Source organism: Stegodyphus dumicola, chromosome 4 (assembly GCF_044657685.1).
Source record: "Stegodyphus dumicola isolate Sdum_Otavi_A_Nest chromosome 4, ASM4465768v1".
Lineage (NCBI taxonomy): Eukaryota > Metazoa > Arthropoda > Arachnida > Araneae > Eresidae > Stegodyphus > Stegodyphus dumicola.
In genome coordinates this window covers 4,397,683-4,424,959 of record NC_140771.1, presented here as the reverse complement: position 1 = coordinate 4,424,959, position 27,277 = coordinate 4,397,683, and the positions used below count along the sequence as shown (strand labels likewise).

The 27,277-nt window shown below is 31.6% G+C and overlaps 1 protein-coding gene across 1 annotated transcript in view; it reads left to right on the top strand.

Moving 5' to 3' along the window:
- The first annotated feature begins 226 nt into the window (after nucleotides 1-226).
- The window catches only part of crn (pre-mRNA splicing factor crn), a 61,356-nt gene continuing 34,305 nt past the window's right edge, over nucleotides 227-27,277 (top strand). The window contains exons 1-7 of the mRNA XM_085814486.1: nucleotides 227-381; nucleotides 13,504-13,593; nucleotides 17,552-17,614; nucleotides 17,723-17,814; nucleotides 19,663-19,746; nucleotides 20,665-20,906; nucleotides 26,199-26,377. Coding sequence (XP_085670612.1) covers nucleotides 337-381; nucleotides 13,504-13,593; nucleotides 17,552-17,614; nucleotides 17,723-17,814; nucleotides 19,663-19,746; nucleotides 20,665-20,906; nucleotides 26,199-26,377 — 795 coding nt within the window. The 5' untranslated portion in view covers nucleotides 227-336. The remainder of the gene's footprint in view (nucleotides 382-13,503; nucleotides 13,594-17,551; nucleotides 17,615-17,722; nucleotides 17,815-19,662; nucleotides 19,747-20,664; nucleotides 20,907-26,198; nucleotides 26,378-27,277) is intronic.

The window sequence follows — 27,277 nt, the reverse complement described above, 5'->3', positions numbered from 1 at the left end:
ATCGGTGTTTGTTTACATCATGATATTAAGGATTTTCTATAAACTAAACTTCTCGAAATTCACATAAAAAAGTGGAAAACAGCCAATTATAGTAACCCAGACAAATAGTTTGTGACGTATTGTTGCCACCAGTCACGTGAGACCCGCAAACTTCCGTAAACCGTCAGCGTTTGTAGTCGCATAATTGTAACGGACTTTTCGCCAAAGTCCTCACCTCCTTTCTTCTTGCTGAAAAGCAAGATTGCTACAGCTAAATTAGGCTGTGGCAACAATTTTCCAGTATTGTGTTTTGCTCCGTGTTTTGGGTTGAACTTGTGCTTTTTCGTTTCTTCAAACATGGCTAGTACATCGAAACCTCAAAAAATACCCAAAGTAGCAAAAGTAAGTAAAATTACTTCGCAATTAAATGTTAAATAAGGTCGTTCAAACAATAATATCATAGTTTAAAAGTACGAAAAATATTGTGGTTGCTCGGTAATTTCGTTTCATGTGTTTATTACTACGTAACAACTAGTGGATAGAATGAAATTCATGATTAAGCGGCTTCGTAATTAGCTTGAATTGGAGGATTGAGTGCGTTTTTCACTGTATTCAACCTTTTATGTGCATTTGATTTACACTTCATCTGTTTGGGAAGTTTTCTTCATTAAAGTTTTCAATCTGTCTTCAATGAAAGAGTGCGGCTAATCTTTGGAATATGGTAACAGGTAGTTTGGCACCATTTTGGTAAGGCGATAAAGGTTACTAGCTATGACTTTAGCAATAATCTGAGAAGTACAGAGTTCCAATCACAGATTATTTTGTCTTAGAGGAATGAGAGCCAAATCTTTCACTGGAGCTTGTTGGTTCATGTCATGTTCTGTGTCTAAGAAGATAGGGGGAAAGATAAATGGTGGAAGTCGTTGAAGTTCAGCGAAAGGAAATATCGTGGCCATCCTGTTGAGAAGGTGTGGAAAGAGGTTCTAGGAGGTTATTTTTAGTGGCTGTGCATGATAGAAGTAGGGATTTATGATTTTATTTACTTGTGAACCATACAATGAATTTGGCTGTCATATAAATACGATAGTGATTACATGGCGGCATGTTAAAGGCGGTATGAAATTGGTATTTCTGCTGTTCGAAAAAGCATTAATTCATGGTAATTGAATTTTATTTTATTCTTGTTCTTACTTTGTAGAATGTTATGTTCATTGTTTTTTTAGTATGGATTTCTGTCGTTATTATTGTTTTTTTGGAACTACTTTGATATGCGCCCTCAAGTCGCCAAATATTTTTGGCGAGAAACTTTACGCTGCCATATTACTATCTAAATTTTTTGTCTACATTTCGAACTTTAAGCCTAAAATGTCTCCAAAAACACAGTTTTTGCACATGCAAAAACTACATATTGAACACACGATTTAAGCTAAAAATCCGAAACAAAAACAAAAAATTTAGATAGCAGAAACGTAAAGTTTCTAACCAAAAATATTTGACAAGAATCCATGTACACAGCGACATGTTTTAACTTAAAAAAACATCTACGAATGGCACACTGTAGGCAACGAACGAATCTACGAACTACACACACCTCGCTTTAATAAATTAACATAACAACAATAAATTTCAAAGAATACCATGTACACAGAGTTCTGTTTCAACTTTAAAAAAATCTACGAATTGCACAATCTACACTAAAAACAAATCAAGAATATAAACTAAAATAAATTTCAGACAATTCAAAAAACAACAATAAAAACGGAAATTCATACCAAAAACAATGAATATAACATTCTACAAAATAAAAGCAATAAAATAAAATGCACTTACCATAATGAAAGCTTCTTTTAAAAGCAGAAATATCTTTCCCCCCTATCTTCTCAGATACAGAGCATGCAAAGTCCAAAATACATTCGTTAATAAAATTTCGCCAGTCACACAACGTCTGTGAAGAAAACTTCCACGATTTTGCTATATCGCATGCCTTCCTACGATTCAAAATTTAGAAAGTAACAATAAAAACTTCCTCCAACGTTAACTTGCTACACGAAAACCAAGATCCAAACCTTAAACTCCGCTGACACCCACATACTTTATTAGCAACAATTTTACTGCAAACCCACACAAGTCTATCAGAAACACCATTTTTCGTCCGAGTTCCCATATCAGCTCCGCATTTCAGACACGTCAAACTCCGTTTTAAAAGTCCCGACTCCCACAGAAATTCTAAAAATACACTATGATCTCCATAAATACATCCGTGAACAAAAGACTCGTTAACAACTCCAACATCGTACCTTTTCATACTAAATTTACTCTGCACATAATCTAAAATACGCAGCTGAAACCTTCCCACCACGTCTGTCTTTCATCGCAACACAGGCCATTTCAAAAACACACGCAACACGAACCAACTAGCAATTAAGAAACTAATCCACCAAAAGACTTTTCAACGTCGACATGGTTGCCACACAACACGCAATCGTGCCAAAAACCAGCGCAAAACACATATCGTCACATTTTTGTGAAATTAGGGCGTTTATCAGAGTTGTACCATTTTTTTGAATTGTTTGAAATTTATTTTAGTTTATTTTGTTGATTAGTGCGTAGCGTCTAGATTGTGCAATTCGTAGATGTTTTTTTAAGTTTAAACAGGATGCTGTGTACATGGTATTCTTTGAAATTTATTGTGGTTGTGTTAATTAAAGTGAAGTGTGCGTAGTTCATAGATTCGTTCATTGCCTAGATTATGGCATTCGTAAATGTTTTTTCTTAAGTTGAAACATACCGCTGTGTACATGGATTCCTGTCAAATATTTTTGGTTAGAAACTTTATGTTTTTGCTATCTAAATTTTTTTGTTTTGGATTTTTAGCTTAAATTGTTCAAAATGTGGTTTTTGGAACCATTTTAGGCTTAAAGTTCAAAATGTAGACACAAAAAATTTAGATAGTAATATGGCAGCGTGGAGTTTCTAGCCAAAAATGTTTGGCAACTTGAGGGCGCATATCAGAGTAGTTCCAAAAAAAAAAAAAAAAAGTTTTTACTTTGTGAAAACAAAATGGCGTCCCCCCCCAAAAAACTAGCAGGTTGCTGTAGCAGGGTTGGTCACCAAAGTTTTGCAAAAAAATCGCCAAGTTACCATAATCCGAAGAAATTATAAAAAGAAAAGTGCTTTCATGTGGGTATTTGGTTTAATGGATCGAGAATATGGTTTCTCACTGCATTGCGATACATGTATTGTTGGAAGGAGGAACTTGGTAAGTGTGCTGTGATATCATGACTAAACATTCTACCAAAAAAAAATAAGAGGACCTGATAAGATCATCGAACTTGGCAAATCTTTTTCGTAAAACAGAAGAACCATGCTGATAGAGCTCTTCTATAACAATGGATTTTAGGCAGGGCTGTGGAGTCAGAGTCATGGAGTCGGGCAGATTTTGAGATAAAAGGAGTCAGAGCTGGAGTTGCTAAAAGCAAGCCAACTCAGACTCCAGTTTTTGTTGGACAGTTTGAATTTGAAATGAAATTAAATTGAATTGAAAAACAAAATTAATGACAAGCCGAACTATTATTTATGGACTATATACATTAATAAATAGTTATGTCCTATTTTCTTGACATATTAATAAATAAGTATAAGGGAGGAGGATGGATGTAATATTTGCAGTTAGTGATTAAACTGATTCATTTAGTTACAAATTTCACTGGTAAATTTAGGTAAGCAGCAATAGCAGCAAGAACTCCCAAAATTGATGCCATTCCTTAGGAAGCGATCAGGAAATGGAGCAAAGGAGATCAAGCAACGCAATAAGGAAGTACATATTTGATGATAATGAGGTTGTTAGAATTAAGAACTTTTTTAGAAGATGTAGATAACCCTAATGCTTGCACAATTTGAAACTCTTCTTTCTACATCATATATAGCCACAAGAAAGCTGCAATCTGAAGAATTGACAGGTGGCGAGAATGGAAGAATGGGATGTTTGTTCTTTCTGAAATGGTGGGTTTATTGCAGAAGGAATCATTTCTTCAATGAAGAAAAGAGAAACTACTTTGCTAGATAATGAGATCTTGCTGGGTTCAATATGTGTAGATCCAAAACACTGAATTTTCTTGCATGATGAACAAATTAAAAAGGCAAAGAAAGCCATCTATGAACTTTCATTGAAAATGAAATTATTCCAAGAACAATTGGAGAATTTGAATCAGGACAGTCAAACTGCAGACATTGCAATTGAGTCTCTATCATCCTCTTCCAGTGATGAATTAGATTTTGAGAAATATTTTTGGATAATATTGAAAAGGCAAAGCAAATGAAAATAAAGAACCAAGAGCCTTTAAATGTAAAAATGAAAAATACAAACAAGATTTCTACATGGCCTTTGAAGAAATAGAGAAATATGATTGTGCTTGCAAGACACCTCTTTTAGAACTTATAAAAATCTATCCTGAAAAGTTAAAAAAAGTAGCTATAACAGTAACAGCTCTTTCTCCTACTCAAGTTAGTGTGAAAAGACTCTTCTCAGCTCTGAAGTTTATCAAATCGGATCTATGGCCCTCCAACAAAGAAAATCTTGCCGAAGCTATACTGTTTCTTAGAAATAATCAAAGCCAGTTTTTCCATTTCATAATAAATGCTAATTAATATAAATAATTTTCTATGCCATCAGTTTTTTTTTCGGTAACATCTATTACTTCTTTTATATTAAAAAAATAAGCTTCAACCCATGTGTATATGTTAACATATATATATACAGTCAAAAGTCGTTAATTCGGACACCCATAATCCGGAATGATCTATAATCCGGACCTCAAAGCTACAAACTTTCTGCGCATGCGTCGCGTTCACGCATGCGCACATGCGTTCACGAGTGCACGTAAGACCTTTACGGCTGCGAATATGCGTGTGCGCATGCGCGTTTAATGTGTAACGGACGGTATAAGCTAAGCTAAAATTATCTAATTCAGTTAATGTTACAGATTGCGTTGTTCCTTAATCTTCTAATTGGATCCGGCTTATTATTTTTTGCAGACTGTTAGAGCAATTTTATAAAAGTAAGCTTGAACTTTCGCTTATGTCAAATAGGATTTCCGATATATATTTACTAACATGTAAAGGATCTACAAAGCGAAAGTATGTTTCGAAATCCGAAATCTGTTTATCAATTTCACGCCGCAGCACGCAATGAATTGGAAGTTGATTTGTCAGCACTATTCTTATCTTCAGGGCAGATGTTTTTATTTTATTTGGCTTATAATTCCTGGAACTACTCTGATATGCGCCCTCAAGTCGCCAAATATTTTTGGCGAGAAACTTCACGCTGCCATATTACTATCTAAATTTTGTGTCTACATTTCGAACTTTTAGCCTAAAATGTCTCCAAAAACGTGATTTTCGCACATTCAAAAACTACGTTTTCAATACACAATTTAAGCTAAAAATCCGAAACAAAAACAAAAAATTTAGATAGCAAAAACGTAAAGTTTCTAACCAAAAATATTTGACAAGAATCCATGTACACAGCGACATGTTTTAACTTAAAAAAACATCTACGAAGGGCACAATGTAGGCAACGAACGAATCTACAAACTACGCACAACTCGCTTTAATAAATTAACATTACAACAATAAGTTTCAAAGAATACCATGTACACAGCATCCTGTTTAAACTTTAAAAAAAAATCTATGAATTGCACAATTTAGGCAAGGAACGAATCTACGATTTACGCACTGCTCGCTTTAATAAAATAAGATAACAACAATAAATTTCAAATAATACCATATACACAGCGTTCTGTTTCAACTTTAAAAAACATCTACGAATTGCACAGTCTAGACACTAAACAACAAAATAAACTAAAATAAATTTCAAACAATTTAAAAAAACAACGATAATGACAGAAATTCATACTAAAGAACCAATGAACATAACATTCTACAAAATAAGAACAAGGATAAAATAAAATGCACTTGCCATGAATTAATGCGTTTTCGAATAGCAGAAATATAAATTTCATACCGCCACATAATCACTATCGTATTTACATGACAGCCAGACACACTATCCAGAAAATTTATACTATGGTTCACAAATAAATAAAATCATAAATCTCTACTTCTATCATGCACTGCCATTAAAAATAATCTCCCAGACCCTCTTTCCACACTTCCAAATACTCACTACCTCTCAACAGGATAGCCATAATGATATTTCCTTTTGCCGAACTTCAATTCAACAACTACCATTTTATCTTTCCCTCCCATCTTCTCAGACACAGAGGCGAATCAACGAGCTCCAGCGAAAGATTTTTCAACGTCAACAGTGTTGCCAAAGAACACGCAATCGTGCCAAAAACCAGCGCAGAACACGTATCGTCACATTTGGTGAAATTGGGGCGTATATTAGAGTTGTACCTAATTCCTTACTAAATGTAGTATTTCATCTCGATGTACACCGTCTTTGATATGATTTAAATCAAGTTCCTCGTCATTATAATTCGCTTTTGATAGTGAAGAAAGTGACCCAGAGGTTATTGAAAACGAAAAAATTTTTATTGACAAATTAGTCGGTATTCTCAACACAGCAATTATAGGACTTGAACAGCGGAACTTTGTAACTAAACAAGAAATTATGTCTGTTAAATAGAATTAAAGAGAAAGTATTATCACATGAAATGAAGTCACTTAAACAACTTACAATGAAAGAAATGTTTTTAAAGTAAACAAATAAATATTAAGCTTTTTCTTTTTGTAAATTTTGATACCCTTTAGATCATAATTGTTGTTTATTTCATAAATTATGTTTCATATTTTTAATTTTGTAATTTCTGCATGCCATCTTACCAGATTTATACTGATGATCTATAATCCGAAATCGCCGAAGTCCCGATGAGTCCGGATTAACGACTTTTGACTGTACAATACAATGTCCCTAATCCGGATGCATCGGGTCTTCAGCAATTCTGGATTATATATCATCAATTTACTTCTTGTAAGATGACATGCAGAAATTATACAATTAAAAATATGAAACCATAATTTATGAAATAAAGAGCAATTATGATCTAAAGGGTATCAAGTTTTACAAAAAAAAAAAAAAAAAAAAAGCTTAATATTTGTTTTCTTTATTAAACATTTCTTTCAACGTGTACATGTGTAAAGTTTGTGGCTTTGAGGTCCAAATTATAGATCATTCCGGGTAATGGACGTCTGGATTACAGACTTTGTACTGTATGCTACAATCGATGAAGTATTCAACGTTATACGTGACTCTCATAATGGAGTTGGCCATGGTGGAAGAACATGTATGATTAAAGAACTGAAATGCAAGTACAGTCAAAAGTCGTTAATTCGGACACCCATAATTCGGAATGATCTATAATCCGGACCTCAAAGCTAAAAACTTTCTGCGCATGCTCCGCGTTGACACATGCGCATAAGCGTTTACGCGTGCGCATAAGACCTCTTACGACGGCGCATTTGCGTGTGCACAAGCGCAGAATACGTTTTCACGTGCGCGTTTTATGTATAACGGACGGTGTAAGCTAAAATTATATAATTATCTATTTCAGTTAATGTTGATGATTGCGCTGTTCCTTAATTTTGAAATTGGATCCGGCTTATTATTTTTTGCAGACTGTAAGAGCAATACTAAAAAAGTAAACTTGAACTTTCGATTATGTCAAATAGAATTTTTGATTCTGGAGCTCCCAAAGGATCGTACAAAACGAAAGTATGTTTCGATGTCCATCAAACAAAAAGTGGAATTGCTGCAAAAAATGGATAAAGACATGAAGAATCTGACAGAGAGGTTAGTGAAAACGAAAAAATTTCGATTGACAAGTTAGTCGGTATTCTCGGCACAGCAATTAACGGGACTTGAACAGCGGAAATTTGTAAGTGAACAAAAAATTATGTCTGTTTATAGAATTAAAGAGAAAGTATTATCACATAAAACGAAACAACTTACATTGAAAGAAATGTTTAATAAAGTAAACAAATAAATATTAAGCTTTTTTTTGTAAATTTTGATACCCTTTAGATCATATTTGTTCCTTATTTCATAAATTACGGTTTCATACTTTTAATTTTAGAATTTCTGCATGCCATCCTACGCGATTTAAACTGATGATCTATAATCCGGAAAAATCGATAATCCGGAATCGCCGAAGTCCCGACGAGTCCGGATTAACGACTTTTGACTGTACAAGAATGTAACAGTAGAATTTATCGTCACATATTTGAGACCAGAAAAAACTGAAAAGGAGGATTGTAATCAAACCATTTGCGCATAGCAAAATGAATTCTCAATGCCAAGTCAACCTAATAGATGTGCAGTCCAATCCTGATCCTGATATGAAATTCATTTTAGTGTATCAAGATCATCTTACAAAATTCAGGTAAAAGTATAGTTTAGGGTACCCCTTGGTGATTTTTGGCGGTACATTGATACCAATTTTGTGCAATTCTTTGACTCGTTATTTTGGCTTGCGAAGCGGCGCAAAAATCGCCGCTACACAAAGCCAAAATAACAAGACAAACAATTGCACAGACTCGGTATCTATGTACACATCGATTTATTTTCACTTAAAAAAAAAAAAAATCCCCGAATTGCACAAAAATGGCATTGCGCACTCTTTTGACTTTATCCATGTACACGTCGACCTATTTTCACTTAAAAAAAAAATCCGCGAATTGCACAAACTTTGCATTGCGCACTCCCTTTACTTTGTCCATGTACACATCGATATATTTTCAGTTAAAAAGTCAAAGGAGCACCAAATTCTACTATATAGGCAAACAAAAAATACATAATCTCAATAAAATACATTTTAAACCAAACAATAAAATAACATAAAAAAGGAAAAACATGTTATACATTTAAGCACTACCAAAAGTAAATATTCACTTACCATGATTTTTGAGTTCGCTTCGTACACCCACAGCCACGTAAAAATCAAAATATCAATCATACTCAAATGACTTTTTTCAAACCAGGTACTCTTTCTGATCAAATGCTTCACATAGTGACCATCTGAACCTTTCTTCCTACAAACCCATTCAAATCCATCTAAACGGTTTTTACGTTTGACTAGACGCATATCCTTCCTACATACAGGACACTTATAATGGCTACTAAGTAAACCTTCATTTACACACCAGTCAATTAAAGCTATTTTCCCCTTTCACTCCAAATCGTACAGAAACATACTACTTACAAATTAATCTTACTATATTCGGCCATTCTACCGTCTAAAGAATCAAACCAACACACACCACAAAAACGCTTACAAAACATCCCATGATTCAAAATTTCCCAGAATCATGCACCCGATTACGTTACAATAGGGTTTCCATGACATTCAACTACTCAGGCTACCATAAATGAAACAGCACCTTGGCGATAAATCAAACAACAACTTCGCCATAATATAAGGGGTACTTAAAAGTCTACTCTACCCCAAAATTCATCCTACTCCGAAGTTTACATAGTAAAAGAACTGACGAAGTAGCATATCACCTTCTGGATATTTTCACAACTTTTCCAGCCCCAACATTCTCCATTCTGACAATGGGAGGGAATTTTGTGACCAAATCATAAACAGTTTATGAGAAGTGTGCTGTCAAATAAAAGTAATTAATGTAAACAGATACGCTGTCAATCGCAAGGTTCTGTCGAACAGGCGAACCAGGACGTTGAGAACATGTTGGCAACATGGATGGAAACAAATAAGACAGAAAAGTGGTCAGAACGATTAAAATTTGTTCAAGCAGTGGAAAACAAAGCATATCACGAGGGAATCAAATGTTCACCTTATGAAGCTATGTTTGGTTGTTCTTTGAAGCTGGGACTTGCTAACTCAGTTTTGCCACGTAATTTGATTAGTAACATGACCACTGAAGAGGACTTAGAAAAAATTATAAATATTAATAATGAATGCATGATTAATACAGAAGATGAAGGCACTAATCTCGAATCAACAGTTAATTTAGACTTTCAAGGTAATAATAATAATAATAATACACGTGAAAATGATTCATGCATAACAATGGAATACTGAATAGATACTGAAGTTCAAATAATAGAAAAAGAACTGGATAAATGCTCTGCCACAACGTGTGCGATTATTAACAGAGTTCAAAATATCAAAGTGTTTCTAGAGACAGCTAAGGAAGGACTTGAGAAGCAGGCAAAGAAGTGAAGACTGTGTCTACTAAAACTTTCCAACACCTGCTCTTGGACAAAATGTTAAAAGTACTGGTTATTGATAGATCAAAAATGGATTAAAAAGGATTAATAAGCTGTTATTACAGATATCAAAGGTGACATGTTTTATGTTCTTGGTACTAAGTTAGGTAAATTAAAATTGCTGTACACAAGAAACCAGTTTACCTTTCGCAAAGAAAATTTTTTCAACATCGAAGAAGTTGGTACAGAAGAAATAAGTGTATGTGAAGTAGTAAAAAGACTTTCTTTAGCTGAGGGACAAGGACTCGGAAAATGCATCCTCTCAAAGTGTCCTATGAAGATGTGTTTGGGCAAATCATTTGATTTGTAATTCAAAATGCCATAACAGTCAACCTTGTTATAACAGGTATTAAAGAAAATGTATTACATTTTTCTTATTTTTCAAATTTCAAAATTTTTATTTTATTTTATTTTCTGAGCTATCCCTTCCTTTGTCACATGGGATTGTAATTGCAAAATGGCATAAATATCACATTTTTTTATTTTTATTTCTTGTAACTCTTTGAAAAATAATTGTAAGACAGTTCCAACTACATAATCTTAAATCATACTTTATTTTGATCACTTTTACAATTTATATTATTAATTAAAAAATTAAAATGTGTTTTAACTCTCTGGAAACACACTGTACTGCAAATGGAAAATCCTATCTTAAGTAATCCCTTGTTTCATGCTTTTACCAGAAGGAATTAGCAACTCCTAGGATTTACCACAGAGGCTTGGTAAAAGCCCGAAATGAAATCAAATTAAAGCATACTTTGGACTTTTACCAAGCCACTTTGGTTTACTGGTAAAACATAGGATTTACAAGACTGCAAGCTTTTACAGTAATATTAGTAATTTGAAAGAGCTAGAAAATATATCCCAGAGCCACATTAAGAATATGTAATCTCATAGACCTACCAAAGAATGCTTTATGTATCACTAATTAATAATATTTTTAATGTAAAACATAAAGAGTTTTAAATATTCTTACTGTAATCATTTGTTTATTAGTTCATATACATCACACATGCCAAATTTCATTTGCTGCCTTGTTTGATCCAGAGCCGGCCTAGATATTTGTAAATGTCTTGTTACTTTGCAGCATTTGAGAACTTTAATTTGAGAACTGTCGAGCAAAAAATTTTGATCAAAGGTTGTTAAAGAGCCAGAAAGAACAGAGTAAGAAACCTTTGGATCCCTCTTCCTATGTGTTCTCTATTAAATTTGGGATGAAGCTGGGTAGACTTGCACTACTGCATTTAACTTAAGCTACCCAAGAGCAAACGCAGCCATTTTCCCCTTATTTGTGATGAACTTATAGACCTGATCTAGACTGTTTAAGTTAGAAGGATTAGTTAAATGCATTTCATTCAAATTAGCCTGTGGTTTTTCTTTCCTTTCACTTTTTTTTTGGGGGGGGCTATATATGAATTTTTACTTTGTTATAAATTAACTATTGATTAAAATTTTGTTACTGAATTACATTTATGACATTTTTAAAAATTTGAATGTTATTGAATTTTAATGAGTCTCCTAATTCATTGAAGGTTGGCATGCTAATTTTCTTTCTTTTCCCATTTTACATTAAAAATAAAACTTTAATTTTAACATTAAGAGTTAATTTAAATCAAATTTATCTTTAGCAGCAAGCTAAAGGAATCCTTGGTATGAGACATGCCTCAGCAGTTGTCGCTTACACTAAGCATTATCTTCAGGTTATTATATCATGGCCACACCCGGCAGCATTGGCCTTGATTAACTATCTGCTTTTCTTTTCTTTTTTATTGTTATATTTTCCTTAAACATAACTTTATGTTTTTGATATTCAAGGGGAAAATACTCATAGAGTTAAATAAAGATTAATTATTGTAAAAAAAAGTAATTAAATCAGTTTTTCTGTAACAAAAAACAATCGTATGATAAAGTTTGAGCTCAGAGAATCAAATTATTTAGTAACTAGAATGTTTAGTAACAAATTAGAATCATTCCTTTTTATAAAAAGTAATGAACTGAAAATTAAATTCAAAATGCATAACCTGTACTTGCGTCTTATCCCTTTTCTTAATTTCACAGTAAATCAAAGAAAATTTAGGTTTTATATTGTTCAAATGCTAATTTTAAATTTGTGTTATCTTCTAATATTTATTTTTTTATTGACAGGTAGTTTACAGTGTGTTAGTAAACTTTGTAGAGAGATTTTTCACCATTGAGGGTCATTTATGAATTGCAGGAATTTTTTATCTTATTTAATAGTAATTTTTCTAATTAAACAATAACAGGAAAAATGGAGTACATTACATATATAAAAAATTAAAAATTCTTAGATTTTTAAAAACTGATATAAGTAGAGGGACATGTTATTCAGGTAATGGCTTGAAAGAGTTCTTTTGTACTGTACTATGTTTTAAATTTAAATTTATTTGTATATTATTAGCCCAAAAGGGTTTCTGGTAGCCCAGAAAAGCTATTAGTCTCAAAACAGCTTTTTGTGGCATTTCACTATAAATGGTGAATCACTTTTTAAATTGTTGCCACCAAATATTATTATCCTGTACTAGTATTAACAGGCCCAATCCCCAGATTATTACTCTGTATTATATTTGAAGAAATTAAATAATGAATAATCTTCATGAATGTATGTATGTTTCTTGTATTGTGAAATAATGACGGTACCTAGAGCCATCAAATTTTTAATAACTTAATCTTCCACCCAAACAGGGTCATCTGGATGCCAAAATTTTGAATTTGTTTTATTATCTATTAAAACTTTTAACAAATTTTTGATTAACAAACTTGACGATTTCAAAGCGAGCAACAGCAACGCTGTATAAAAACAAACATTTTTATCTCCAGTGTGCACGAATGTCTATTGGAAATTCTAGAGATATGCTGTTTTTAAATATTTTATTGTGTATTGCAAATTTTGTAAAACTTTAACGAATTTTTGATTAACAAATTGAATGATTCAAAGTGACCAATGGCAACATTGTACAGGAAAAAATATTTTTATCTCCAGCGCACGAGACTGTCTATCAAAAACTCTAATGATTGGTTGTTTTAAAATATCTTAGCCCAAATGCTGTCGAAATGTGAATGTGTATGTAAATGAAAAAAGTGTCCTTTTGGGCATAATATAAAATCTAAAAGCTTTCAGATTTTTTATTTATTATATTATTAAATATACTTCAGTATTTTAAATGTTTTTATTAAGAATTATATATTGTCTTTTATGAATTTAACATTTTTTAAATAATACTGATTTTAATATTTTATATACATTTTACTAGGTTAAAAACAAAACTCCAGCGGAAATTCAAATTACTGCAGAACAATTACTGAGAGAAGCTAAAGAAAGAGACTTAGAAATCTTACCTCCGGTAAGTTATGTCATTTTTGTTACCTTTAAAATGAGCTTTTTTATGTTTATCAATTTTTTAGTTAGTTATTTTATTTAATATAAAAGATGTTTAAAAACATCTTTTACTTTCTTATTGAAATAGCCACTGCACTTAGTTACCAAAAGTGCAAATTTAATCTTGCAGTCTCTAATGTGCAACCAACTTTATCCAATGTTGCCAAAGTTTTATATATTACTCATTTTAACAATGAAGCAACAAAATTTTGTTATTTAGTAGCCTTTATTAAGAAAATTAAGAAGGAATGATAATTATAATCGTATTTACATGTATCATTTCTTCCCTCTGAATGATGAAGTGTATATCGAAAAATTAAAATATTTGGTAAGTTATGCCATAATTTAATTAAATTTTAAATTCAAATCAAATATTTTAAATTAAGGTCTGAATTTGAAAAAAATATGAGTTTATATGTATTGTCACATCTACCTCAGTAGAAATCAACAAAGCTTCAGAATACACCAAACTCTGGTAACCACATACATAACAATTATTCATGACAATATTGCAATTTTCGTTTGTTGTTGTTTTTGTTTGTTTGTTGTATTCCAAGTTTTGATGGTTTTTTTTTTTTTTATATGATTACTTTTTATCTTAAACTTGATTTTAAAATGTGTGCTAGTAGCATTTTCCTATAATAATAATAATAATAATAATAATAATAATAATAATAATAATAAAAAGTTAGGTAAAATTTCTACAGGAATACATTATTTTGTCGCAGAGTAGTTAAAGGACTTCTTTCTCAAAGCAACTGCTACAAAATTTCCATCACAACAAAAACAAAAACCCATTTGTAAATAGGTTTACTGATTTTTTTGGGGGGGGGTTAATAAATATATAGCTGAAATGTAGAATATTTAATAATAAGCATGTATGTTATATATAATTTTTGACAATCTTTTTCTTCCATAAAATTTGCCAAACTGCACTAAGGTGGTTGGGATAATGTGCAAGTGAATTTCTGTTCTAATATTTCTGTACAAAAAGTGTTGAAAATCTAAACATTATCTTTTTATCTTTAGTGTTTAGTAACAAATTAGAATCATTACTTTTTATAAAAAGTAATGAACTGAAAATTAAATTCAAAATGCTTAATCTGTACTTGTGTCTTATCCCTTTTGTTAATTTCACAGTAAATCAAAGAAAATTTAGGTTTTATATTATTCAAATGCTAATTTTAAATTTGTGTTATCTTCTAATATTTATTTTTTTATTGACAGGTAGTTTACAGTATGTTAATAAACTTTGTAGAGAGATTTTTCACCATTGAGGATCATTTATGAATTGCAGGAATTTTTTATTTGTACTTTTGATACATTTATTCTATAAATTTTGGTATTGTCTGATTATCTGCATCCCCACTAAAAAGTTTTGAACTCATTCCCAGTTTTAGAGAGAAATGTTTAAGCATCTACATCTATATCAACAATGCATTCAGTGCCACCCATTTTTTACACACTTTTTCTTCCGTACAAGATATGCACAATTCTTGGTTTTTTATGCTGTTGATTTTTCTGTGTAGGTGGGGACCTATTTTCACTAGGGGAAAAAAAAAAAAAAAAGAATCAGAATTTCTCAAATTCAGTACCAAGAGCCTAAAATCAGAAGGGGGGAGGAAAACCTTATCTTGCAATTATCTTTGTAGAAGTTGCTAAATTATCAGAATGTGCTGAATTCCAGCAACCATGTACATAAAACATTCATCAGGCAACCATTCAAACAACATTGTCATTTTTGTATGTGTTCTTTTTGTTGTATTCCAAGTTCTAATGGTTGTTATTGACAAATTCTGATATTTTTTGCTTTAAGCTCAGTTTTTAAATATTCATTTGTGGAGTTTACCAGCAGGTTACTGTGAAATTTCTGCTGGAATATAGTATTTTGTTGCCAAATCATTGTCTTTAACAAGCTGCTCTTGCTTTCTACTTACACACAGCACTGGGCATAAAGGAACATAGCTTGCATTACAAATTTAAGACTGACAAATGTGCTTATTTAGGAAGAAAGAATCTCACAACTACAGAAGGGTTAAAGGGAACAAAGATGATTAGTTGCAAGTTTATGGATAGCCTGCTAGCAATTCTGAAGTTGTGAACATTTTTGGGTTTATTCAGTTTGCTGTCCCCCCCCCCAAGCAAAACGTGGAGAAAAACGAAGCAAAAAATTACAGAATGATTTTGCAAAAAATATTCTTTTATTTATTTACTTTTTCGACATAGAGTTCTTATTTAATACTTATGATTTGTATTTTAAATGGCTACTTTTTTTACTTTTTAATATATTGAATACCTTTTCATTTTAAAAAAAATGCTTAGTTGCACCAAGATAGCTGTATTAATATAAGTACTAAAAGAGGTGGATGATGCTTTTAATGAAGTCTCCCTACACTCTATGCATTCAGAAAGCTAAGTCTGAAATTTCAAAGATGATGGAAATTGCACTATGCTATGTTGTTCCAATAGGAATGATTATAAGCTGCAGTTATGCTGACGAAATTTGTGGAAAGTGGCTATTGTGTTATATGCATAGTTCGACTGCCACATTTGACAATATTTTGGGTTATCCTGTAAGTACTTTTTGGGGAACATGTTGCATTGCCTCATCAATACTTTGCAGCTTTTCAGTGGGTGTGCAGATAATCATTAAGTACCAGAAACTAATTTTGAATGAACACTTTAGCAGTAACTTATAAGTTTCTTATTAACAAAAATAGTCAGATAGAATCAAAATATATTAGTAGAGTTAGTCGAGTCATTGATGTATTTTGAAATGTTTCTTTTTAATTAGTTATTTATTTTGGTATATGTCATACACATATGTGCACACATGAGAGAGATAAGAAAACAGATTTCCATAAAACATAAGTTACATATTTTAGCGATCTAATTTTTTAATTTATCTTCTGCTAAGCAGTCAGACATCTACCAAGTTTTAAGGTTTTGATCATTGCTAATAAAGACTCATCTTTATTATTAAATAATGAAGGAACTGTATATATTATGAACTGTATGTTAGCATTATGAAAAACAATGGCATGCAGAACACCAGACTTTGAACACACATAGTATTCCACATGAACACATGCACCTTGAAGCCTCAATTTTTGATTTTCAAAAATTTATTAATTTTGTTTTTTGTGCAAACTTAGAGAATTTTTTATCAATAAACTCTGTGGTTTACAGAGAATTTGTTGTCACTTGGCGAAACATAAAATACAGTAGAAAGTCTTGGACTTTTGACTAAATTTATGTTTAAAATTTAATCAGCAAACTTAGTGATTTAATAGAAATGTATTCCACTGTCTGAAATAGCATATTTTTAATCTTCTGTGTATCAGAGTGTTGCCATTCAGCAAAGCATAAGCTATATTTCTTTCAAGTTTTATACATACACCTTTTTTTCTTATACTACTCTTGATAGAGCTACAAGAGAGCTTAGAACATTTAAATATACAGAGTTACTAGAAATAGTGTTGCTACTGTAAGATATATGTTCTATAAATTCCCAGTGCTTAATTAAAATGAATGTTATAGATACAAATGCAGTTTGGTGTTAATTAATTTTTTGAAAAGCAGTTTGATATTTTTAAAATTATTAATATCAGTCCATTTTCTAAGCAGTATTACTGTGTAATTAATTATGAAATGTGAGAGAATGATTTCTTTAGTATTTTATAAAATAATTATCTTAAAATGAAATCTGTATTTAAACCTAAACCTAATTTTTTCCAGTGGAATTTTTAAAAGAAATTCTTTAAAATTTAGTTTCTAGGATTTTCATAGGTGTTATAAATTGTAATTAAATTTCTTTTTTAAAGCTTTTTGTTATGAAAAGAGTAATAAAAAATTCACTTTTAATATTAATTTTTGTGACGTTGAACATATTATAATGTATTACTGCATTTTAACTTTTTTAGCCTCCAAAACAAAAGATATCTGATCCCGAAGAGCTTGCCGAATATCAGCTACGGAAAAGGAAGGTAATCTTATAATATATAACATCTTGTAATTTTTTTTTAAATTTAGATTTATTTTGTAATTGAGGCATGTATATCTGATATATATCTGAAATAATTTATTTATTTTAGACTTTTGAAGACAATATTAGGAAAAACAGAACAAAAATAAATAACTGGATTAAATATGCACAGTGGGAAGAGAGCCAAAAGGAAATTAACAGGTAACAAAAAGTGTCTTTGTGTGTGTAATTGAAAATTAAACCACAGTCAAAACCACAAAGCTAATTAATTGACAGTCAAATATTTCCAGAAAAATCATTTACAACACTATAATAAAAACCAAAGAACCAAAATTAGAAAAATTTGCAGTGACAGTGAATAATTTTTAAATGAGCTTAAACTTTTAATTAAAATTCTTAAAAATAATAGTATTTTACGTAATTGTATAAAAAAGTTGCTAGCTATATTACACTTGCCAGTCTAAACTGAAGAGCCAAAACATTATGACCACCTACTCAGTAGCGACCTTTGGCCTGTAAAACAGTTGCAAATCACCTTGACACTGTGGCCACAAGTTCTTGGTAGATGACTGGCAACAGGTTGTACCAAATGTCTTAACAGTGGTCACACATATTCGAGATATTCCAACATGGGGGTGTTCCATGACATCACAAATGTGCTCCATCGAGTTAAGATCTGTCGAGTTCATCCTTATGCTCCTCGAACCACTCTAACACAATTTGAGCCTTGCGACGTGGGGCGTTATCCTGCTGGAAGATTCCAATTCCATTTAGGAAAACAGATGCATTGCAAGGGTGTAACCGATCCGCAATTATGTTCAGATAGTCGACAGCTTTCATGGTTACTTATAAATGCAGAAGACACCTATTGCGTGAAAAGTTTGGACTGTATTTGTCAGTTGAATTCTATGCAAAGTGGTGACGAGTAACTGCCTGTAATAACAGCAGTAACTGTTAACTATGATATTTTCAGCCAGAACACCATAGATACTTTTAATAGCAAGTAGGTATTTGAGTACTTTTTGACCAATTTCATCTTTTCATTTCAGCAGTCTGATTCAGAAATTAATGGTCAATTACAAAAAAAAAAAAAAAAAAAAAAAAAAAAAAAAAAAGTATAATTGAAGGGTGCATCAATTATTTATATTTTTGTTGGTGCATCAATATTTATATTTTAGAAAAATCCTGAATTGTTCGAACCCCTTTATTGCTAAAAATCAGTTCTTATCATGTGTTTGTGAGACATATTTGAATATTCTTATTCCATCTGTTAAATCATTATCAGAAAAGAGAATCGAATTTGGATAATATTTCAGCATGTGTGATTTATAATATCCTCTTCTATTCACTTTTGGTAACATAATGTGTGATACCATTGTGAATGAACTGGCAATACTGTATAAAGGATCCTCCTGTCATTTTAGCCTCAATGATCATGATTTGATTCTTATATGAAGGAGTTACTTCATTGCATTTATTTCAGAACTGCTTCAAAGATTCTTCGTGCAACATATTACTCCACTGAAACCATCAACAAAACATACTGCTATAAATATACTGTGACTTCGTATGCTTGGATAATTAGTTATGTATGATGCTAATGACTATATCATAACTTAGTAGAAATTTACTGAAGTATCTCTTTTGCATAACTTGTAAGTAAATAATTGCTTCTATTAATATTCTACTTTTATCTCATCTGCTTGCTTATGAATATGCAGATAGCAGATTTTTTGTTATTTTTTTATGAATATGACTATTAATGATACTAATCTAGTCTCTGTCATTTTTTATTTATTTTATTACACTTCAAATGTAATATTTTAAACATAGTTAAATTGTATGTAATTAAAATACTTATAATTAAAAATATGCCTATGATTTAATGAAATAAATTACAAATATTTAATTACATAGATATGTGCTTAGTTTTAAAAAGATATTAAAGGTTTTTAGTTTTCACTTTTTATTGTCAACAGTGTTTATATCCTCTGCTTTTTTATAAATTAAGAGTTTGAAACTTTTGTGACAACTCAAGTTATTTTTTAGGGCACGCTCTGTATATGAACGAGCACTGGATGTCGACAAAAGAAGTATTACCTTATGGTTGAAGTATGCTGAAATGGAAATGAAGTAAGTTGAATATTTTTGAACGATTTCTTTAAATATTATAACTATATTTTTTCTGTACTTATTATCCACAACCCCACCAAAAAGTGGCTAAAAAGTATTCATGAGGCAACATAGTACGTCTCCAGGATTGCCAAAATATGATGCCATTAAACATGTGCATAGCATACATCTATTTAAGGATTTGTAGTTTTGAAATTCAACCATCTTTTTATTATTTTTTTAATTGAGTGTATATGTTTTTCTTATAATGAATCATAATGGGACTGTTGAGTTTGCTTGCTGATGGGGGGGGGGAAAGGCTATTTCTATAATATTGCCATATAGAGTATACAAAAGTGTGCTTTCTATGAAGTTGTCCTTCATAAATGACTAGATTTTTATGGAAATGCAATGTAAAAAATTGCAAGCAGTGTGTTAGAATGCAGGTCAGAAATTCATTTGAAAATAGTCCTATCTTGTTTATTTGCTCATTGCCCATAATGTTGTGTTTGTGTACAATGTCAAATATATGCAATTCACTGTTTTTAATTTTAGCGAAAACTAATTGTTTCGTATATGGGGGGGGGACAACTCTGGATTAATTACGAAAGAGTTTCTGAGAAAATGTTTTTTATTACGGATACTCTTGCTTTTTAAATTTTATTGATTGATTGCATTTTTATAGAATTATGTGGAATTTTACTATTTTAAAAATGGTTCTTGCCTTTGTGCATTAACTTGACAAAAATCAGTCACCATTGAGTTTAGGAATGCTCTCCAAAATCAGCAGCATATTCGCATATTCATGACTTTTTAGTGAGGGTGCGGATAAACAGAAAATATTAAAGTTTGTGAACACGTTACTTAATTAAAAAAAAAAAAAAAAAAAAAAAAACTAATATTCATGTATTGTAATATTTAGTTTTCTATATATTTTAGGCATCGTCAAGTAAATCATGCTCGTAACATTTTTGATCGAGCAGTGACACATTTGCCTCGAGTAAATCAGTTTTGGTACAAATTTGTCTATATGGAGCAGTCACTTAATAACATTGCTGGTGCACGCCAGATCTTTGAAAGATGGATAGAATGGGAACCTGATGAACAAGCCTGGCTAACCTACATTAACTTTGAACTTCGTCATAAGGAAATTGACCGCGCTCGGCAGATTTATGAGCGTTATATCCTTTACATTTGGCTTTTTCCCAAAACGGTTTTCATTGTAAAATTTATATTTGTGCATAATTTTTAGTTACTTTTTGTATTTTGTTAAATAGTTTCGAGCTTATCAATTATTTTGGAACAACTATTAAAGCAAGTGTATTGTCTTTGCTATATTCAAAAGTCATTCATGGTATTTGTTCAAAATGTCAAAACAGCATGTTTTGATCTCAAAAAATATTCTCAACTAGTTCTGCATATACTAAATTTATTTGAAATGCTTTTATCAGGCATCGGAATGGATCTGAAATTAATAAAATTCCATGATCTGTCCTAAAATGTTTTGTTGCCCCTAAGCCCAGTATTTTCTGAAAATTATAACAGTCCATGCACTGGGGAAATATCTGTTAATTGCTTTAAAATTGGACTAGCTACTGAAACTCCTTGGGAGATATGGAGGTCAGTAAGGCTACAAAGCATATTACTCCAAGCAAGAACTTCAGCACCTTTCCTCCTCTTTGCAGATATGTATATGTCCATAATGCCTCAAATTAAATTGGCGATCAGGAGCACTTGCCCCCACTTCTGTTGTGTCCAGTGTCTGTGTTCCCAGCTCCACAGAAACTAGCATCTCCATTGAGCATACTATAATGGCACACATGTGTTCTAGGAGGGAATGTAATATTACTCTAAAAAATTATCTTATAGTTGTTCATTTCATTTTCTTCCATTGGAGAAATCAGTACTTCTTCATTGTGAAATTCATTATTTTGACATCTAAACAATAACTGCATTTCTTAAGTTAATTTCAGTGATTCATGGATCCATTACATCAGCCTCATACAGAGAATGCGAACTCGATGTGCACATTCATTTTCCCTCTGTTCACAATCTGCAGAGTCAAAGATGGAGCCATGTACAGCAGATTTCTGTCCATTTGCTAATCTACATCAGTTTTGAAAGTAGTTACATTAGCACCAATGTCTACAGTCATATAGCAAAGAGATGCATTTATTTCTCCTTCAACAATCAGTCCATTATTTCCATGGTGAAATTTTCATTAATTTCTGTTTCTTTCTATTACTTAGCCCTTTATGCACAAGATACTGTTCTTCATCATTGTCCTCCGCTGTCACAACTTAACTGTTATTGCAACCACAATAACAGTTAATGGTGCAACAGTAATACCAGCAATGAAGAAAATGTTCTTAACTGGTTTCAGAATTTTCTTTTCTAACCTTTCAATTTGTCAAGTTTCTTGTCAACATCAGAGATTTCTTGATTAGCAGTCTATCAGTCTTTTGAATTTTTTTTTTTTTTTTTTTTTCTATAGTGGTTACTTTTTTTAAAGTAAAAATAATCAGTGTAGGTCTCCTGCAGTTCAAGTCCTTATCAAACCAGCGTTTCGACACATTTTAAATAGAAAACTAATAATAATCAATATCTCTTTTACAATATAAAAAAGAGAATGCTATGAACGGTATTTTTATTATTTATTTATTAATTTTTTTAAGTTTGCAAAGAAACAATGATTTTTTAATACTATAATAGGTTACAAAAGTACTATTCCATGAACAAACCCTCAGTCTTATAGCATTGTTACTTTATAGCATAATACAATAATAACACAGTATAATTCTGCTAACAAGCCCACCAGCCGCCGAGTGTTAGAGTCGCTGAACGCAGGTAGTTTGGTCCGAGGTCCGAATCCCGCAAACGAGTTGGCCGGCGTTTTCGTGGCTTTCCCCATGTGTAACGTGTATATGAGCCAGTTTCCCTTAGAAAGTCCTCACTTAGGAACCAGTTTTAAAACGTATTAAAATTACACACACACACATACACACCAAAAAAAAAAAAAAATCTGAAAGCCTTCAGATCTTATATTACTCCCAAACGGCCGTTTTATTAACGTTTTGCGTGTTACCTTTATTTATTAAATATCATGTTTTTCGCACTTAAACCATAAAATTCAATTCAACGGCAATATCATATAATTAAAAAAAAAGCATATCTTTAGAATTTCCGATACATGGTCTCGCGCGCTAGAGATGAAAATGTTCTTTGCCATTGCTCGCTTTGAAATCGTTGGGTTTCTTAATCAAAAACCCATAAATGCTTTACAAAATATGATATATGAAATGGATAGTAATACAAATTCCCAGTTCCAAATTTGGGCCTCCAGATGCCTATATTAGGATGAAGGATTACGTTATTCAGAATTTCATGGCTCTAGGTACCGTTGTTTTATCACAGTGCGAGAAACATTCATACATTCTGCAGATTCCTCATTATTTAATTTCTTTAAATATAATAGAGTGCGATAATACTTGGTGGCAACGATTTGAAAAGTGAAACGTCATTTATCGTGAAACGCTACAAAATGGCAAAACGAAATTAATAGCCCCTCTGGGCTAAAACTTATTTTTAAAAGTATCACACTAATAGTAGTACAACTACTGAAAAAATATTATAAATCTATTTTATAGTTTTATAATTATTATAATTATTAATTTTTATTTTACAGTAGTGTGAATTTCGCGTAATAATGAACGACATTTTTGTGTTCACAGTATTATTCGTAAGGTATTTAACTGTTAGATTTTAAAGTAAACGTAATTCTTGCTGCACATAAATCGAGTAGAAGCTTATCGGATGTCTATATTTGTATTAAATGAAGAAGGTTTATGTGCTTGATAAACTTATTATCTTCTACATTTTTAAAGCGTACAATTACAATTTATATCTATAATTTCAGGAATAGTATAACCTTTCTTTTAGTAGAAATTGCGTTCTTGTTTTCTGAATGTGGCTCCAAATACTCTCTCAGTTCATCCCAAATTAAATTAACTATAAATTTTGGCAATCTGAAATACGCAATGAAAACATCTTTTGGCAGAGCAAAAGCATCAACATATTTTCTATAAATTCGCCACCGATTCAGAGATCTACGACCGTATTCCTCGTTTAAATAAGAAAAAATCAGCGGCGAAAACACATATAAAGCCATTGTCTACTTAGTACGTCAACTGGACAACCCTGATTGACGACGCGGCAACATTTTTTCACGCGCTTTCGACAACTTCCGTACTCAGAGAATATAGGATGTCGGGCAGACCTGTTTTTTACTAGCAGCGACATCTGGCGGCCCACAACTTGCTGTCGACTCTCATAGCGTAGAATAACCGTCCAGAATTCTGGACATTGTTGTGCCTGAGTGTAAGGCGGCATCCAATGACAACACAGAAGGATTTAAATTAAAGCTCCATATCTTTATTCAATTCAAATGGCAAATCATTATTCTTTTAGATTAAATTCTCCAAAATTACGTCATCAATAGTGATTTACTAAATAAGATTAAATTTACTGTGCCATATTATTCGAACAAAAGGAGAAAAAAGGGAAGAGCGGCAGCAAAGAACTGTTAGCAGCAGGAGGAGAAAAGCAGTCTCTGACCCAAAATGGCATGAATTCTTCACTTATAGGAGCTGTTATGTAGTATGCTCGAATGCTATCGAAAATACAGGTCTAGGGGGAAGATCTTGAAATTGCGGAAAGTTAATTAGAGGTTGCCTGTTCGTGTAGAGCAAAGCCATCGTATTTTTTATATTTTACATATATGTGTGTGTAAACACTGATAATATTTATGAAATTAATTTATTCTTCTTTACCAAGTTGTTCTTTACCTCAAAACCAAGTTTTTAATTTTATTAGAACTTAGTTGAAGTACCCCCGACATTGCTTGGCCTTTATGTAGAGTGAAGAGACTTTATTTAGAAAGGGTAGTTTTTCCGGAAATCTCAAATTGAAAGCGATTTTCTTCTAATTTTGGTTCAGAGTGAATTGTGCAAAATTTCACCACACTGAAATAAAACTTTAATTAGAAAGCAAACATTATTTTATTACAAAGCTTGCGGGCACACAGTGTTTGTAGGTCCAAAATGTAAACAAACTGCTATCTGGTGTGCTGACTGTTAAGCAAGTTATGTGTGTGAAACCATGTGAAAAATTTTGCATGTGCAAATTTTGCAAGTTAATACCTGCCACATAAAGAGATTGACCCTGTGCCTTGTCGATATTCGTTATGAATGCAAACCAGATGAGAAACCGCAAGCAGTGAAATCAAAGGGCATATTTGAATGTGTGGGTATCAACAGAATGTGAGTAATGATTATGTCTTAATCTTGCGGCATTCCCCAGGATGATGGTGAATTCTATTATGTTTGGCAATTGATTCATCATGGTTAACCTTGATCTATTGCATAGTTTTGTTGGTCGCTGTAACGATATATTATGCCAGATATCCTTATTTTAAAATTAACTTGTGTGATAAGATTTCTGAAGGCTCAATAACATTTAAAAGTTCTGTTGAGTAACACCAACTTGCTGAGTTAATTACTGAGTCAGTGGCCGAAAAGAACTGCCAGGAAGCATTTTCTGGATAAGTTTTTTAACATATTTAGTGCTGTCTTTGTTCCTCAATTAAAATGACTCTTTTATACATATATAGATGCAAGTTGTAATTTTCCAGTACATCTAAAAACATTTTAACTGTTATGTCATCGAGTCACTTGACCGTCTTGTAGAAATCTGAAATTTGAGAAAACTTTCTTTTCTTCAGTGGAATTTTGATGGATATGAATTGTTATCTAGCTTATATAAACTTAACTACCCCTATTTATATTTAATTTGGAATAAAACTCTCTATATATTTCATTCATCTTAAAATTTTTTTTAAAAAATACATATTATAATTCTTCATTGAAAATGCCTTCCAAAAGTGTAATGGACAGTAGAGTTCTAAATATTCAGAGTAACACAAAGGTCATAGCATATCTTGATAATTCAGTCCCCCTCTCCAAGTAATCAAAATATGTATTTACTGCACTGCTAGTTAAAAAGGTTTATTTGCATTTTATTCCAATAATGGTTGCCCCCTTTTATTTGTGTTTTATTTCTGTGAACAAAATGTGGAACTTTTTTAACAAAATTAATGTTACTAAACCTCTAAATAAGCTATTCTTTTCTGTTCTGTTTAAGCTAATTTAATTTTATTATACAATGTCTTTAAATCGGTGAACATTTTAAAAGCATGTCGATACAAATTGATTAAATTTAATTAATGTAGAACAAAAGAAAGCAATCCTGATAATTATAGTATCTGATATCTTAGAACAAAATAACTGAGTTTTGCTGTAATTACAAATTAATTTTTGTAGTCATTCTTTACATTTGTTTGATAGTCTCTGTTTAATTTCAAAGATAGTGCTGTATTATTTTTAAAGTGTGAGAGTTTTTCCCTTAATTATGTTTACTTGTAATGGTTCATCCTGATGTAAAGAACTGGATCAGATATTCGAAGTTTGAAGAACAGAATCAATTTATAGCTAGAGCAAGAGCAGTGTTTGAAAGGGCTGTTGAATTCTTTGGTGAAGAGCATATGGATGAAAAACTCTTTATTGCATTTGCAAAATTTGAAGAAAACCAAAAGGAGGTATATTTTAAAATTATTAATAAAATCAAAATCTGGTAATAGTTTTTCAATATATATATGTGTGTGTGTGTTAAAAGGAAGCTGTTATCAGATTTTCATTGCTTGCTCTGTATTTTATTGCTTATATTTGTTTATGCAAAATTCCCATGATTTATGAAATATTACTTTCATAAGAAAATTTGACCGACGTGCCAAAAGTGCTGCTTAATAAATTAAATAGTAAATTGGTAATAGTTAGCTGTGCATCATTATATTGGTCATTTTCTGAATGCCTAACTTTGATATATTTGATCACTGTGTCATTTGTAGATGAAATGTAATAGTTATTTCATTTCTGCTATTTTAACTGTATAAAGAGGGTTCAATTAGTCTTAATTGAATTTCCATTGTTAAGTAAAGGTCATTAAGAGCTATTTTTTGAACTTGTAGAACATGTTTTAATGAAATGTTTTAAGAGCTTTGGTTTTCAAAATTCCTATTTGTGTTTTCTGATGATAATTGGAAATTATTCCTGTTTTTGAAGTTTTATTAAAAGTTATCCATTATATTTTTAGTGGCAGTAGAACTGTCTACATGTTTTGCCCGCTGTCATTTTCTAATCCTGTTTTTTTGGGGGGGGGATAAGCAAAATGAATTACCATATATTCTGGCATGTAATGTGCACATTTAATATAATAAGATCAAAATTTACAGATGTGCATTATATGCCAGGTATAAAAATGGTAGATTTAAAAATAAGGAAAAGATGAACATACAAAAAATAGTTTTTATGTGTACCTTAAGGCTGTTTATTTTTAAAAGTTTTAAAAGTTTCCATTGTCTGATAACGTGAATTGTTCATCATATTCGTCTTTCGTTTTATCTCCAAGCACACCATCGAATTCTGTTTCTTCTACACCA